General features: G+C 43.9%; 1 protein-coding gene across 2 annotated transcripts in view; it reads right to left on the bottom strand.

Annotated features, from left to right (window-relative positions):
• LOC135217465 (ubiquitin-ribosomal protein eL40 fusion protein) overlaps positions 1–17,741 on the bottom strand; it is a 45,805-nt gene that overhangs the window by 11,781 nt on the left and 16,283 nt on the right. For both annotated transcript variants that reach the window (XM_064253369.1, XM_064253368.1), the window contains exons 2-3: positions 2,291–2,393; positions 866–952 (exon numbers count right to left, since the gene is read on the bottom strand). In XM_064253369.1, the coding sequence (XP_064109439.1) occupies positions 866–952; positions 2,291–2,393 (190 nt within the window). The remainder of the gene's footprint in view (positions 1–865; positions 953–2,290; positions 2,394–17,741) is intronic.

The raw sequence follows: 17,741 nt of genomic DNA, 5'->3' as shown, positions 1-17,741 counted from the left end.
AACCCCTTCGTAACCCAGGGACTGCCTGTACACACACACACACACACATACATATATATATATATGCAGCCATGGCTCTCTATACTGACACCAAATATCTTGCACCATTCTTATAGTTCCCAATGTAACATCAAATTAACGACTGAATGACAAACATTTTTTGATAGATCTTCTAACTAGACAATTTCTACCAAGGCAAGAAAGAAAGTTGTAATAAAATATTCCTCCTCTCGTACCGAAGGGCACTGCCCTCCGAAATGAGGAGACCCCCGGGAATACATCACCCAATTGCCAACACCTCACCCCCCTTGCCCGACAACCAAGCAAAGAGGGTGAAGGAGAAGGAAAGAATACCGGGAGAGACAAACTGAGGGCAAAGACTCCAAAGTTTCCTCCTGGCAAACTCCCAGACAGCAGAGGTGGAGAACATACATAATATACTGCCACGCCCTTATAAAAGGTAATGATGTGACAGGAGGTGAATGATGCAGCCTTGGCCCCCAACCCAAGAGCACACAATAACAAATCGTGGGTTTGTATATTGAAAATATAAAAGTAATTTCAAAACTATATCATAATAAAAAATAAAAGAAAAGATCCCACTGGGGAAAATCAAGTTTAATGACAGTCAGGCAGGCAAGAGCTCACAAAAACACATCTGCATCACATGACAGCCACAAGCAAAGTGGAATGTTTACATCCAGGCATGTGGGTCCCCTCCCCTACCAGACACACTAGTTACTGCCTAACCACCCTGTTCAAGAGTTTTAACATCCGTATTCCAGCTTCGCCATAAAGCAATTACTAATTGAAAGGAGTGAGGGTTGTGTATCGTTTAAGAAAAAATATAGAAAACAAATTGTACCTTTCTGAATGTTGTAATCAGACAGCGTCCGGCCATCTTCCAACTGCTTTCCAGCAAAAATCAACCTTTGCTGGTCTGGAGGGATTCCTGGAGGAAATAAAATCAACAATCAGATACATAATATTGTGGACAGTAATATGCACTCACTATGCAATTAAGGAAAAATATGCAAATTATACGGTAATAAGTTGAGCAAATACACCAAACATAACATGTTGTAAAGTACATTTTTTTCTGAAATCATACATACATATTTCAGTTGCACTAAAGCTCTTTGGTAAGGATTAATATTAATAAAGCCAATTAATAAGCAAGTATCCATACTATGGACTAAGAACTTTGCTAATACTACTACCAGAATACACATTTCCAAGATTTATCTTACCAACTCCACTCAAGATTATGTACAGTCTACACAGAAAAATAAGTAGCGTCAGCTGGCGGTTACTAGACTCCTCATGGTTTTCATTTCATGCCTAGGATATCTGTAATTTCGAGTACGAGAAGTTTGGTCGAATAAGAACTGCTTAAAATAACAACTTGGTAGCTCATCAGAAGTTCCACAGACAGCTCAGTTACGTACTTATCACTGAAGAGGAGGTTTTGTTGGTCAAGATCTCTGCATCCATTCCATTTTATATTATGTTTCTGGGATGTTTACAGAGTTTTTTTGACCAAGTTGAATGTCCAGGAGGGTTACTACTAAGGAGGATGTCATCGCAGCGATTCCGTTGTATAAGGCTAATCATGCAATCAAGGAAATAACCACCCAACCCGGCATGAATATGCTTATTTGCCAGAGGCTTGTGGAGGGGGAGGTACTTTTCCAACACCATGTCTAAGGTCTGGACACCCCAAATTAATTAACCCAAGATCCATGAAAGGGATTTCTCGACAGGTGAAGACCAACCTTGTCAAGAAATCACTTTAATGGATCTTGGAGAAATTAAATTAGGGGCAAACAAGCCTTAGACTAAAGTGTTAGCAAATTATCCCCCCCTCCCTTCTTCCACAAACTGATTCACAAGTCTCTGGCAAACACATATTCAAGCTGGTTTCCATGGCTATTTCCTAAACTGCATGATTAGCCTTATACAAAGCAATCACTGCGATGATATCCTTAGAAGTAACAGCCCTGGTTATCAAAATTGTTCAAAAACTGGATAAATGTCCCAGAAACTCATTCAATAAAGTGGTGAGGATGCAGAGCCCTTGAGCAACAAAACCTTCCTCTTCAGTGGTATGTAACAGATGTCAGTGGAACTCCTGATGAATTACTAGGTTATTTAATGCAGCTCATATACAAACCCAACTTCTTGCACTCCAAATTGCAGCTATCCTAGGCATGAAATTAAAATTGCGAGAAGTCTAAGTCACCACCAGCCAATGTGACTTAACTTGTAGGCTTACTTGTAATGAACCTACCTTCCTTATCCTGTATCTTTGCTTTCACATTTTCGATAGTATCCGAGGGTTCCACCTCAAGGGTGATTGTCTTGCCCGTGAGTGTTTTCACAAATATCTGCATCTGTAAGGCAATAAGAAAAATGACCAATCAGGACCTCAGTTCAATTATTTTAAGACCTCCACAATAAATTCTCTGAAAAAACATTTGATAACATGAAGGGCAGTTTTCAAAGCTGCCTTTGTATTATATTTATGTGCAGAAATAAAAATACCTATACGTAATACATTTTCATACAAATTTTAAACAAAACCATTAACATTTATAAATCGACACATCCATAGCTAAATTTTCACTCATTTAACTATATTTTTGGCAAAGAACAGCGTCAGAGGCATATATTTTACCCTAATACCTATGTAATAACTCTCAATCCAATTTTTTATAATACCTATATAATAACTCTCAATGCAATTTTTTAATATCATTTGCATAACTTTATGATCTGAACGGTATTTATACAAATGCATGTACTCATTAGACATAATGGCATTAGCGACGCTGTTGACCGAAAATTGTGCCGTAAAAATATCTTAAAATGCCTTATTCTTTTAATGAATATTTTTGATGACAGTCGTAAAACCCATTCGCAGTTGAGCGATTGCGCCGTTAACCGCGGCCCGCCTGCATACCAAAACTCCACTGGGGTCCCTAGGAACTGTTGGATTTTGGCTAGTAGCAACGTTTTGATTGACCGACCTTCACTATTTGATAACATTGCAGTAACAGTGTAAGCACGTTTTTTTGGCAATATTTCAGTAACGAACACTCGTATTAGAACGGGATTTTGCTATAGTGTATTACACCCAGTGCCATAATTTATTAGGGTATCGTGAATCACTAATCGTAAAGAATAACGACACGTCCTTATACCAAGAGAGAAAAACTCCATTATACAGAAATGGATGCGACACGCCTGCCCCTGCTCTCTCTCTCTCTCTACATATACTTTCAATACATAGGCTGATTTCACCAATTTCCACGTTTTGTGTAAATCTTATACCCAGGTTGGAGGGTGAAAACATACCAATTGGCAACAGAGAGAGAGAGAGAGAGAGAGAGAGAGAGAGAGAGAGAGAGAGAGAGAGAGAGAGAGAGGAAGGCGAACGAAGATAGAAAGGGTGACGGTGGAGGGGGGGGAGAGGGTAGGTGGAACTTTTTACGCGTGTTCGTATCCATTTCTGGATAATGGAGTTTTCGTCTCTTGGTACAAGGACAAGTGTCGTTATTCTTTACAATTAGTGATTCACGATACCCTTATAAATTACGGCACTGGATGTGATGCACTAGAGCAAAATCTCGTTCTGATAAGAGTTTTCGTACTGAAATATTGCCAAAAAACATGCTTGCACTGTCTCTGAAACCCATAGTAGGTATTCTGCTTGGTTGTCAATCAAGTTTTTTGTAATCATGTATTTTTTACAAACTAGCAATTATATAAATTTGTATTTTTCTCAATCAAAACATATGCCCCCAATGTCAACTTTCTTTTAACGACTTTCTGGTCATTGCAAATTCGGCCCCATTAATTTCTTACGGTGCGAAAACAGACAAGAGGCCCAGGGACCAAAAGTGATTGAGTCACACTACAGTGGTAATCCGGTAGTAAAACATCTTCATATATCCAAACCGTAAATAATAAAGATATATATGCGCATTACGATTATAACAATTACATGCATAGCTGATAATCTGCATGAATAACTGGTAAACTGTTCTGCAAGAAAGTTGAGTATAGCAATTATTTACAATACAATCGGTACGAAAGTTAAGATGTCGTGACATCAAAATACAGGACTTAAAAGAACGTTCTAATTCCAAAAAATAATTACTTAAATTTGAGTCAGAATAGAGTTCCTTTTTCAATAACAAATATTTTCAAATTAATCATCATAAATATGTAAAATATTAATGTTTTACTAATTATTTAAAAAATTATCTAAGTGCACGCTTCGTTGTCGTCTTCTACCAAAAGTTGTTTATTTAAAAACGTCCTGGTAAGGGACCGTGGAGTCGTGTTCCAATTGTTATGATGAAAGTGCCCCAGCGTCTGTGGGTACAAGTAGTGTGCGGATTTATCACAGGAAATGGGAAGTTTGTTGACACAAGCGACTCCGTAAACATCGAGATGGCATCAATCTTCTATAAAAATGAAGCGAAAGTGAAAATTTCGAAAGCGTTTTGGTGAGATTTCCACTGCCGTGGAAACCCTTTTCACTACCCTCTGTTTAAATCTTAAAATTTGGCCTTAATTTCTAACTTTGGAGAAAATACTTACTTCGAAAGAGGAGTAGAGGTCTTTAGCTCCGTTTCTCACCAACAAGACGCGACTGATGCCCATCTCTGGTGTCAGGAATCGTTATAATGTACTTTTTCGGAGGGTGGCATGCATTAGTAGACGTTGGCCTGCTGCATGCCATGCGGTGTTTTACCCTATGTACGCTAACATTGTTCAAATGAGTGCTGGGAAGGCTGGAAAAGATGGTGGATAGTCCATGAACAGACCTTCCATCCACACGGTAGCCGCCATATTGGATTTCAAAACTGCCTTGAAAACATTTTTTACGAAGAGCGTCACACGCTTATTTTTGTTCGTATGGGGCTTTCATTTATCACACTATGTTGATGAAACTTCAATCTTTTGAATGGTATGCTTAGAGTTGTAATTGTATTCTTGTTTCACCAAATAAATAATAGCGTGATGAGGGTTGGTCGCCCGTGATTTTTTTAACCCTAAGTATACTTTTATAGAGGGTGTCCACCCATGACCGTCGGTGTGTCGAGCCAGTCCATCCGTTGTTCAGAGGGTGGCCAAAATCGCGGTAGTCGGAGAGTTGGCCAGTCCACTTGGTATTTTGCTCCCACAGACACCGTATCAAGTTTACCCCACCCAAAAAAAACCGGTTCCCAACAGGGTCCCCCTTTACCGTTTCTATATTTTTCGGTAGTCTTCGCCACTCGTATCCATCTCCCGCCCTGCAAAAGCCCTGGTTTCCCAATGGGGTTCCCTTTTACCGCTCTACATTGTTTTTTTGGTATCGCCGACATTTTGGTTGGGTGTTCTTCCGCCGATTATGTTATTCGGACCTACGGTATTTCTATAGAAGCAGTTTGCACGGACTGCAAGGAATGTAACCGCGGATAAAACATCCACTAGGGATTGGGGGCCGTCCAATGTATTTCGCCGTGTTTAGTACTGGCCCCTGGGGGTTAATTACAGTCGTCCAAATATGGTAAAAAAATCGCATGGTACAGGGGGGGACCATGTACGATCAATGTGTACAACCCCAAAAAATGTACATTATAACGCGTCCTGACATCGGAGATGGGCATTAGATGCGACTTGTTGGTGAGAAACGGAGCTGAAGACCTCTACTCCGGTGTCAGGACGCGTTATAATGTACTTTTCTTGGGGTTGTACACATTGATTGTACATGGTCCACCCCTGTACCATGCGGTTTTTTACCCTAGGGTAGAATATCACGACAGGCCAACCCTCATCACGGTAGACGGGTCTTATTCACTCGATATTTAATTGGTGAAACATGAATACAATTGCAACTCTAAGCATACCATTTAAAAGACTGAAGTTTCGTCAACATATTGTGATATATGAAAGCCCCATACGAACTAAAATAAGCATGTGAGCTCTTCGTAAAATGATATTGTTATGATACAATAAAGTTTCATACATACTTACCTGGCAGATAAATACATAGCTATCGACTCCGTCGTCCCCGACAGAAATTCAAATTTCGCGGCACTCGCTACAGGTAGGTCAGGTGATCTACCGCCCTGCTCTGGGTGGCAGGACTAGAAACTATTCCCGTTTTCTAATCAGATTCTCTCTTCCACCTGTCTCCTGCGGGGAGGCTGGGTGGGTCTTCAATTGTATATATCTGCCCGGTAAGTATGTATGAAACTTTATTGTATCATAACAATATCATTTTCATACATTCAACTTACCTGTCAGATATATACATAGCTGATTGACACCCTTTGGTGGAGGGCAAGAGACAGCTAACTGACTGACTAGACAGGTAAACAACATATGTTGTAGGTATAAATAAACCTTAGTTCCTACCTTATTAGATGGAAGACTTCGAGGCTACTGCCCAGGAGTCTGCTTCATCTCAAGAGCCTTAGCGAGATAGTGATCTGTGGCCAAGAGTTCTTGTGGATCTGTCGATGGGGTCTCTTCCACTTACTCGACAGAACCTAACTGGCGTTTGTCAATGGGAACACATCCGCTTATATGACAACACGCCTTTATTTAAGGAGCACACAACCGATCCCGATCACCCGATCCTAACCCGTGTTAGTTCTAAGATTGCCAAGAGTTATCCCCAAACTCTTAGCAAATAACCACAAACTCGAAACTCATACATACAAAAATAAAAAATTTTGTACCCCTCTAATAGTCAGCTGTCACTCGATTTCCAAATGAAGCGAAGTGAAGGCCGCTCGTGCGACAACTGACACTCCCATGCACAGGAAACACGAGAACACATCCGACAAGAGGGTTACGTACACAATTTAAGGATCGGTGCTCTCTCCTTTACCCAGAACCGTCTGTGCTGACACAAACGGACCTAAAGAAAAACATTTCTCATACGTAACTCGCACGTCTTTTAAATAATGAGATGCAAACACGGAGTTGCATCTCCAATAAGTTGCGTCCAAAATGTTTTTGAGTGACATATTTCTTTGGAACGCCACAGAGGTTGCGATTGCCCTAACTTCGTGGGCTCTCACTCTTAAAAGATTAAAAGAATCATCTGGACAATTCTTATGAGCTTCCATAATAACACTTCTAACAAGAAGGCTAAGGCGTTCTTGGACATTGCTCTCTTGGGGTCTTTTACTGAGCACCAAAGACCTTTTTGCGAAACCCCCAACTGCTTCTTCCTGTCCAGATAAAATTTTAGAGTTCTAACTGGGCAAAGGGATCTTTCTGCCTCTCTGCCCACCAAACTAGAAAGTCCTTTCACCTCGAAGCTCCTGGGCCAGGGATTCGAAGGGTTTTCGTTTTTGGCAAGAAAGAGAGACTGAAATGAACAAATTGCAGAGTCTCCTTTGAAGCCAACTCGTGATTCAAGGGCGTGCAACTCACTGACCCTTTTTGCCGTTGCAAGAGACATCAGAAACAAACACTTTCTAGTGATATTACGAAAAGAAGCAGTGTGTAGTGGTTCGAATTCTTCGGAGGATAGAAATTTAAGAACCACATCTAAGTTCCAGCTTGGAACCTTAGGTTCAAGTGACTTTGATGTTTCGAAGGAACGAATGAGGTCGTGCAAATCCTTATCATTCGTTAGATCTAATCACCCTTGTTTCTAAAGACTGCTGACAGCATACTCCTGTACCCCTTAATAGTCGGTACAGAGAGATGCGACTTTTCTCTAAGAAACAGAAGGAAATCCGCAATTTCGGTCACAGAAGGACTGGAAGGAGGACAGCTTCTTCGACCTGCACCAGCTTCTGAAAACTTCCCACTTCGATTGGTACACTCGCCTAGTAGATGATCTGCGGGCTCTAGCAATTGCGCTTGCTGCCTGGCGAGAAAACCCTCTCGCTCTGACAAGTCTTTCGATAGTCGAAAGGCAGTCAGAGCAAGAGCGGGTAGATTTTGATGGTACCTCTCGAAGTGGGGTTGTTTGAGCAGATCTATTCTGTTTGGAAGAGATCTGGGGAAGTCCACTGTCCACTCCATCACCTCTGTGAACCAAATTTGAGGCTGGCCAATACGGAGCAATCAGAGTCATTTTGGTTCCTTCGGATGCCACGAATTTTCTGACTACTTCCCCCAGTATCTTGAAACGTGGGGGAAAAACGTAAAACAATTCTATTCCCTGACTCCCAGTCCAGGAGGAAGGCGTCTGTTGTCATAATGCCCTGGGATCTTCCACCAGGGCACAAAAATGTGTCTATCCTTTTGGAGAGGAATGTGGCGAAAAGATCTATTTGAGCTTCCCCCAAAGGAGCCAAAGGCTCTGACAGACTTCTGAGTGGAGTGTCCATTCTGTGGGAAGGACCTGGAACCTCCTGCTCAGTCTGTCCGCTCTCACATTCCTCTGCCCTTGGACAAACCTCGTTAGAAGAAACTACCTTCCTTTGGTTCGCCCAAATCAACAGATCTCTTGCCAGCTCGTTACAGAGCGAAAGAGTGAGTCCCTCCTTGTTTCTTGACATAAGCAGAGCTGTCGTATTGTCTGAGTTTATCTGTACGACCTTGCCTCTGACTATGTGTTCGAAGCTCTTTAGCGCAAGGTGATTGCTAAAACGCTCCTTGCAATTTATGTGCCATGACACCTGTTCTGCCGACCAGGTGCCTGACACTTCTTTGGATCCCAATGTTGCACCCCAGCCCGACTCCGACGCGTCTGAGAACAATGTCCAGGCTTGGTTCCGTACTTGCAGGGACACTACCTTTGTTTTCTTTTAAGGGAATCAACCACCACTTAAATGATTTTTTATTTCCTCCGAGATTGGAAACGTGTCACCGAGAGCTGTCCTGTCGTTCCAACCTAACTCCAACTTCTTCTCAGGAAGAACTGAAGCGGTTAACGAAGACTTGTAGTCTTCCTAGAGGAGAACAAAGAACCTGTTTCCGGAGCCACCGCACCCCCGGACAAACGGGTCACCCCAGAAGGCTCAGCCAATTCCCTCGGCTTGAAGTCGCGTTTCTTTCCCTAAGAAGTTTTTTCGATACTGTGGCACAGCCTTCCTTTCTTTATTCTCTCTTGAGAGGGAAAACTCGAAAACCCCGAGAATCCATCTGAATCCCCAGATAAACCACGTTCTGGCTGGGGATCATCTGAGGACTTCTCGAGGTTCACGATCAATCCCAATGATTTGGTCAATTCCAGTGTCTTGTTGACAGGTCCTCCAAACACTGCTTTTGAGACCTGGCTCTGATGAGCCAGTCGTCCAGGTACAGGGAGACGTTTATCCCTCCCTTTCAAATGTAAATGTCTTGATAACATTTTTCATCACGTCCGTGAAGACGGTTGAGGAGGACCGTGGAAATGGCCGAAACACAGGGCCCGCTGAACTGATAGATCTTCCCTCGAACATAACTCGAAGGTACTTCCCTCGACGAATGGTGGATCGGGGGATGTGGAAATATGCGTCCTGAAGGTCTAGGGACGCCATCCAATCTCCTTGCCGCAGTGCTGCAAGGACTGAAGCAGACGTTTCCATGCTGAACTTCTGTTGTTTTACGAATTTGTTCAGCGCACTTACATCCAGTACCCGGTCTCCATCCCCCGAGGCTTTTGCTACAAGAAACAACGCGATTGTAAAACCCCGGGGAGCTGCAATCCAGCACTAGCTCTATTGCTCTTTTGTCCCACATCTGTCACCATCTGACGAAGAGTATCCATCAGAACAGGGTCCCTGTATCTGGCGGACAATTCCCTCGGTGATGTTGTCAAGGGAGGAATGTCCTTTAATGGGATGAGATAACCCTTCTTGATGATCGACATCGTCCAAGGATTCGATCCTATGTCTTCCCAGGCTTTCGCAAAGAAATGTAACCTGGCTCCTACAGGTGTCTGGAGGACAGAATTCTCACTTTCCTTTCTTAAAGGGACGGAAGGAAGACCTGCCCCTCTTTTCGGTTGACTTCCTTCTGGCGATAGATCTAGCTGGAAGGCCTCCTCGAAAGGGCTGCTGCTGAGCTGGACGAGCCACTTTCTTTTCCTCACTGGCCACATGCCTATTTTTCCTTGAGGATTGTCTAAGGAGATCCTGGGTGGCCTTTTCAGTTAGAGAATGAGCAATATCCTTCACCAACTGCGAGGGAAAAAGATGTTCTGAGAGAGGCGCAAACAATAAGGTGGCTCTTTGCGAAGGAGAGACGGCCTTCGTGAGGAAAGCACTGTGAACCGCCCTCTTCTTTAAAACTCCTGCACCAAAGAGGGAGCATACTTCAGCCGATCCATCCTGAACAGCCTTATCAATGCATGTGAGGATGCTATTTAGGGTTTCTGGGTCCAGTTGTTCCTTTTCATGAGATTTCTTGGCCAGAACCCCAAGGGACCAATCTAAGAAGTTAAAAACTTCTAAAGTGTGAAAAAGCCTTTGAGGAGGTGGTCCTTTGTTTCCGAAAGCCCCCATGTTACTTTTGCTGCATTCAAGGCGTGTCTTCTCGATGAATCTACTAAACTCGAGAAGTCTGACTCAGCTGAAACGGACAGAGACAATCCCATATTTTCTCCCGTTTCGTACCAAATGCCTCTCCCTCCTTGTAAGTTTAGCGGGAGGCATACAAAAGACCGTCCTTCCTAACTCCTTCTTCTTCTTGAACCAGGAGTCAAGAGATGAAGCGCCCTCCTCATAGATATAGCAGGCTTCATTTTTAGGAAAGAGGAAGACTTGTGTGTTTTCGTGCTCGAGAACAGAGAGCGTGGAGAAGGAGGAGCGGCTGGCGTTAACGAGTCTCCATATTCTTCCAAGAGAAGGGACGAAAAGAACTTTGTAATTAGAAAATCCTTTCCTTCATTTCATCCTCCGAGGCATCTTCTGGGTTCATAGGCTCGGAAGGAGAAGGCTCCTTCTTTCTTCTGTTCTTCCCTTACTCTCTTTCTTTCTGAAGAAGCACTCCTAATTGAAGAGGGCTAAGAGTTACTCTCTCTTTGCTAAAGATTGACGCTTGGATGACTCCTGTCGGATGTCAGGCTCTTCATACAAGGAATGCGCCTGGTGTACAGCAGGAGTATCTCGCCTGGCAGGAGTAACGTGTTTGGAATACTCCTGGCGCTTGCAGGCGCAGCGCGCCTCGAATACTCCTGGCTTCTGGTAGGCGCATCTTGTTCCGAATACTCCTGGCGCCTGGGAGGAGTATTAAGTTCAGAATACTCCTGCGCCTGGGAGGAGTATAAGGTTTGGAATACTCCTGGCGCCTGGGGAGGGGGAGTATTAAGTTCAGAATACTCCTGGCGCCTGGGAGGAGTATCGAGGTCCGAAGACTCCTGGCGCCTGGCAGGAGTACGTCGCTCCAAATACTCCTGATCCTTGGAATGCGTCTGGCGTTTAGTAGGAGTATTGATCCCGGTAGGCGCTTTCCGTTTAACAAGCGCTCTACTCCTAACAGGATCTTCTTCTTCAGTTAACTCTTGGCGCTTGGTTGAAGATCTTGAATGTGTACTGCATACTCTGGCTCTTTGCGCCTACTCGAGCCTGGCTCCTGGGTGGAGCCGCACTCTTGGTTTGGACAGGAGTAACTTCCTTTCTTACTTCTCTCCTGTCTAACGCATTGCTCCCCCCAGAGATGGCCGCTTGTGCGACAACTCCCCTGAAGGGTGCGTCGCACCCGACAGGAGATCGGTATTTAGATCTTTTAACCTCTTCATTACCGAAAGTTTGTTTGGAGGTAGGTGGGTACCACCATTCAAGTCTACTACACCGCACCGGGTGCATAAAGGTGGTATGCGTAGTACCACCAAAACTCCTCTTTTCAGATAGGGACTTCCAATCATTCTGTAATTTCGGTTTGAAGAGTTTGGAGCAAAATAAACAGTATGACACGATGCCAGACGTATGATTGAACCCAAAAAAATATTATTATTGCTTATAGTAGTGTGTAGGTGACAGATGAACTGCGTCTCAACAAAAAATCACAAAACCAGACAAGCGTAAACATGTAATAACTTCTACCCAAGTAAAAAACCAGTTGTATCATCATTTACTGTATTTATTTATTTATTCACATTACATTTTACAAATAAAAAGATATGAACACCAGATAAATGAAGGTAGAAATAAAGCCTTATAGTAACTTTATATATATAAAAAAACCAAAACCAGAGAAAAAGCGATTTTTCTGAGGACAAGAAACTTGAAAAATTAGTTTAGATACCCCTGATGCCCCTAAAGTTGTTTTCTGTGATGAAACTAATCTTAGAAAACGTAGAAAATGACATTGACCAATTTTTGAAAGATATACTATAAAATTAGCGAGCTTTCCTCATATTTATTGGTGGGGCTTTCGCTTTAGTTTTTGCTCTTTTTTTTGTTATTACGTGCTTATTTACGGTTCTATTTTGATAATACTTTATGTGCATGTTCCAGGTGCGATATACCAACATTCTGTAAGACCGAATTTAATATTCAAGACCGTAGTTTTCTCACCGACCACCAGTGTCCCTTGTACAAGGGACACTGAGTTTCATTTTTTTCATTTTTTTTTCATAAAATCATTTATTTTCCCTGTAGGATGATAAAACTAACAGAGATATGCGTTATTATAGTGCTAATAATACCTGATAATTTCATTAGCCTGTCTTGATTAGTATATTTTTGGCAAATTATTTTACGATCGGCACCCCTCCAAACTTGAGTCACTACCGAGAGATTCAGTTCGGCAGCAAACGCAATGTTTACATTCTGCTCACCCACCCGGTAAAGAAGGGGTTAATAGGAAGCCTATCATCCTTCTTACGAGTAGGCTCCTTATATAGAGCTCCTACTAACGAGGCTAATTGTTCTTGCATATTCATTAAAATTTTCCTGGTTGAGGAATCTTTCGAATCAGGAGAGGGAGATCTGGAGGCGCTCTAGGATCTCCTCCAGACCCAGAGTCTGAATGTATTCTAGCCTTCTTTATTACCGAAGGCGCTCCTTCTCCAGAGAAGCGCTCGGGACTAGAATTGAGTTCATGTTCTTTCATACTCCTCTTCAGCGGACGGGAAAGGTTTCGACTCCTTCCATCCTCTCTCGGAGAGGGCGAACTAGAAGACGAAAAGCACTCTCGAAGGACGCTTTTCCTATAGCGTCCTTGGCAGTTTGTGATATGATAGATTCTGCCGCGAAGGGACGCCTGAGCGTTGGGATTCTCCACAACCCCCGTACGGCTTTCGACTTCTTCTCCTCGGGCCAGGGAGCTTGGAAGAGGTATAGGCCCCCCTGGGAGAGTCAGCAGAGACGACCAGGACGCCCACCCCCTCCACTACACTGGGGACACTAATATCACTAGCGAAACCACATTCACTTTCCTTACCTTCCAATGCTGCCATTTTTTCCTGCATTTTCTGAAGGGAAGCTCTGAGTTCCGCTATTTCCGAAGCAGAACTAGAGGGATTAGCAATTTGTGAACGGGCTGAAACAGAATGGGCATGATTATCAGAGGAAGAAGCCTACAGAACTAGACAGTAAATCATGAGATGTAGACATTCTGCGGGTTTTTATAAGCCGCCTTCCTCTCTCTATCTTTCTCTAACTTCTTCAAGTAAGAAGTTAGATTCTTCCACTCTTGTGCACTCAATTTCTCACACTTGTTACACGTATTCTCAATCGAGCATTCAACCATTCTACAACCATTACAAGTAGTATGAGGATCTACCGAAGCTTTCGGAATCCTCACCTTACAGCCCTCATTCACACACACTCTGAACTAACACTAGAGTCAGACATATTCACGAATTCCAAAAACCCCCCCCCCAAGTCCAAAAAACAGTCCACGATAGCGAATGCCAAACAACGATCCAAGTACGTCACCAAATATCAGCGAGAGATGATCAAAAGCGTTGCGAAAAACGAATTCTAGTCAGGAGGAAGTAACAACAATGTTGATACCACCGGCGACAGAGAGAATCTGATTAGAAAACGGGAATAGTTCCTAGTCCTGCCACCCAGAGCAGGGCGGTAGATCACCTGACCTACCTGTAGCGAGTGCCGCGAAATTTGAATTTCTGTCGGGGACGACGGAGTCGATAGCTATGTATATATCTGACAGGTAAGTTGAATGTATGAAAATGTTATTGTTATTATACAATTAAGTTTGTTCATACTTACCTGGCAGATATATATATAGCTGTATTTTCTGAAGTCCGACAGAATTTCAAAACTCGCGGCACACGCAGTGGGCGGCCAGGTGTAGTACCATTCCCGCCGTGGAAGGGAGGCGGATATCAGGAACCATTCCCATTTTCTATTCATATTTATTAATGCCTCTGTCTCCTGAGGGGAGGAGGGCGGGCAATTTAATTATATATATCTGCAGGTAAGTATGAACAAACTTAATTGTATAATAACAATAACATTTTGTTCATGCCACTTACCTGACAGATATATATATAGCTGAATCCCACCTTCGGATGGTGGGAAGAGACAGAATAGGATTTTTTAGGAAACTTAAATTAAGTAGATGATATACATCTTGGTTCCTCACCTGTTTGCAAAGTAGACTATGTGATTACTGTCACTTAGGCTGCTTTTGCTTAAATCAGAGTTGCCAGCCAGGTGGAGACCTGTAGTGCTGGTGCGCTCTGGATGATCTGTCAACGGGTACGAGACCACAACATGACAAGACCATCGAGGCCATACATATGAGGGCAACGAAGCAACTGACCACCACCTGACCAACTATTCACAAAAACCCCTTAAAACTAAAATAACTAAAAGATGGGAGATCTTCACATAAGACTCACCACACCTAAAAACACAACAACAAAACTAACCTAATCCTAACTAAGGGATAGGGAAAGAGCTACTTCCGGACCCCCCCCCAAGACTGTGTCCGCAGAAACGTATGGCCCCAGTGAATTACAATCGTCATAAATCGTTCTCAACATCCCTTAGGTAATGTGAGGCGAAGACGGAGTTACTCCTCCCAACCAAAAGGTGCATCAAGAAATGTCCCCTTGATTGACTGTTCGGTTTTGGAAGGCAAAGAGAGTAGCGACAGCTCGAACTTCGTGCGCTTTCACTCGTAAGAGGCTCAAATCAGTCTTCTGGAAAGATGAATGAGCCTCCTTAATGACGTCCCTTAGAAAGAAAGCAACAGCATTCTTCGATAAAGGTAACTCTGGTCTCTTACAGAGCACCAGATATTACCTGAGGGACCTCTACCTCTTTTGTTCTATGTACATAGAACTTGAGAGCCCTGACCGGGCACAGGACTCTCTCTGGTTCTTGGCCCACCAGACTTGACATACCCTTGATCTCGAAAGTTTCTTGGCCAAGGGTTCGAAGGATTTTCATTCTTCGCCAAGAAAGTTGGGTTCAACGAGCAGACAGCATTGTCTCCTTTGAATCCCATTAACTTACTAAACGCTTGAATTTCACTAACTCTCTTAGCCGTCGCAAGAGAAGTTAGGAAAAGAGCCTTCCTTGTCAAGTTTCGAAGAGACGCTGCCTGAAGCGGTTCGAAAGGGCTTGACATAAGGAATTTAAGAACCACGTCAAGGTTCCATGACGGAGGTCTCATTTGAGGAACCTTCGAAGTCTCGAAAGACTTTAAAAGGTCATGAATGTCCTTGTTGTCAGAAAGGTCAAGGCTCTGTGCCTAAAAACCGCTGACAACATGCTTTTATATCCCTTGATGGTAGGGACCGCTAATTTCTGCACATTCCTGAGAAAGAGCAGAAAATCAGCTATCTGGTTCACAGAGGTCGAGGAAGAGGAAACTCCCTCCTTTTTACACCATGCCCTGAAGGAAGCCCACTTCGATTGGTAAACAGCTCTTGTGGAAGCACGTCTTGCATGTGAGATTGCTCTCGCAGCTGCTTTCGAAAAACCTCTCGCTCTGGCCAACTTTTCGATAGTCTGAACGCAGTCAGACCCAGAGCGGAGAGGTTTTGGTGAAACCTTTCGAAGTGAGGTTGTTTGAGTAGATCTTTCCTCCAGGGCAATGTCCTTGGAAAGTCTTACAAGGAAAGACATGACCTCTGTGAACCATTCTCTCGCTGGCCACATCGGAGCGATCAGGGTCGACCTCGTCCCTTCTGAGGCCCGCAAACTTCCTCATGACTTAAACCCCAAAATCTGAATGGTGGGAAGGCAGTACAGGTCTAGACCCCCGTCAATTCCAAAGCAACGCGTCTACGCGATGCTTCTGGATCCAGGACCCACCGGGGAGAGCAATAAAGAGGAAGTCTCTTGGTCCTTGACGTCGCGAATAAGTCGACCAGCGGACGTCCCCACAACGTCCAAAGGTCTCGACAAACGTCTTCGTTCAAGGTCCATTCCGTCGGTAGGATTTGTTCCCGACGACTGAGAAGATCTGCCCTGACGTTTTGCACTCCTGCAATGAATCTCGTCAGGATAGTCACATTTCTTATCTTTGCCCACAGCAGAATCTCTCTCGCTAGGGAAAACAACGTTCTGGAGTGTGTTCCTCCCTGATTTTTTAAATAATGCGAGTGCTGTGGTATTTGTTCCGAGTTTACCTGACAAATCTTGTTCTTCAAAACTCCTTTCGAAGAACTGCAGGGACAAGAAATCTGCTGCCAGTTCTTTGACATTTATATGCCAGGATACCTGTTCCCCTCTCCCAGGAGCCTGACACTTCCTTCCCTCCTAGTGTTGCCTCCCCAGCCCGTGATGGAAGCGTCGGAGAACAACACTAGGTCGGGGCTCAGAAGACTTAGGGACACGCCCTCCTGAAGCTTCTGAGGGTTCCAACCACCATCTTAGATGGTTCTTTATATTTTCGGAAGCGATATTCTCAATATGGCATTGAGATCGTCCTTGCCTTCCACTCGTCCGCAAGGAAAAATTGGAGAGGCCTGAGGTGCAGTCTTCCCAAGGAAACAAACCTTTCTAGCGAGGAAATGGTTCCCAGCAGACTCATCCATTCCCTCGCCGAGCAAGTCTCTTTCCCTAGGAAGGCTGAGATCTTTTCTAAGCCTAGCCGCTGACGTTTCCTGGGACGGAAACGCTCGAAAAGCCACTGAATCCATCTGAATCCAGATACCCCCGATAACGATGGACTGTGTTGGGGTCAGATGCGACTTTTTCGAGTTTGACCAGAAGTCCCAGGGACTTTGCTAGGGCTAAAGTGAACTGCAAGTCCTTCAGACACTTCTCTCTCGAACGACGCTCTGATCAGCCAGTCGTCGAGGTACAGGGAAACTCTTATCCCGAAGAGTGTAGCCACCTCGCCACGTTCTTCATGACTACAGTGAACACCATTGGAGCCGTGGTCAGGCCGAAACCCATAGCTCTGAACTGCACAATTTTTTGTCTAAGACAAACCTTAGATACTTTCTTGAAAGAGGGTGGATCGGGATGTGAAAGTACGCGTCCTGCAAGTCTAAGGATACCATCCAGTCGCCCGGTCTCAAGGCTCCCAGAACAGAATGAGGGCGTCTCCATCGTGAATTTGGTCTTTTCCACGAAAAGATTGAGCCTGCTTACATCTAGAAACTGGAACGCCAACCTGACGACTGCTTCGGTACTAGGAAAATCCTGTTGTAAAAACCTGGGACCCCAGGTCCGCGACTTGTTCCACCGCTCTTTTTTTGTCGATCAGTTTGTTGAACGGAGATCGAATAATACTCTTCTTCTCTCCCTGATCGGATGGAAGGAAAGATTCGGGAGTCGTAGAAAGAGGAGGAAGATCTAAAAAGGGGATTCTTGTACCCCTGCTCCACGATTCTTGAGGGACCAAGAGTCCGTGTCCCTCTC

Source organism: Macrobrachium nipponense, chromosome 7, assembly GCF_015104395.2.
Source record: "Macrobrachium nipponense isolate FS-2020 chromosome 7, ASM1510439v2, whole genome shotgun sequence".
Taxonomy (NCBI): Eukaryota; Metazoa; Arthropoda; class Malacostraca; order Decapoda; family Palaemonidae; genus Macrobrachium; species Macrobrachium nipponense.
The sequence above is the reverse complement of the archived record's forward strand: the minus strand, read 5'-3'. Positions and strand labels throughout refer to the sequence as shown.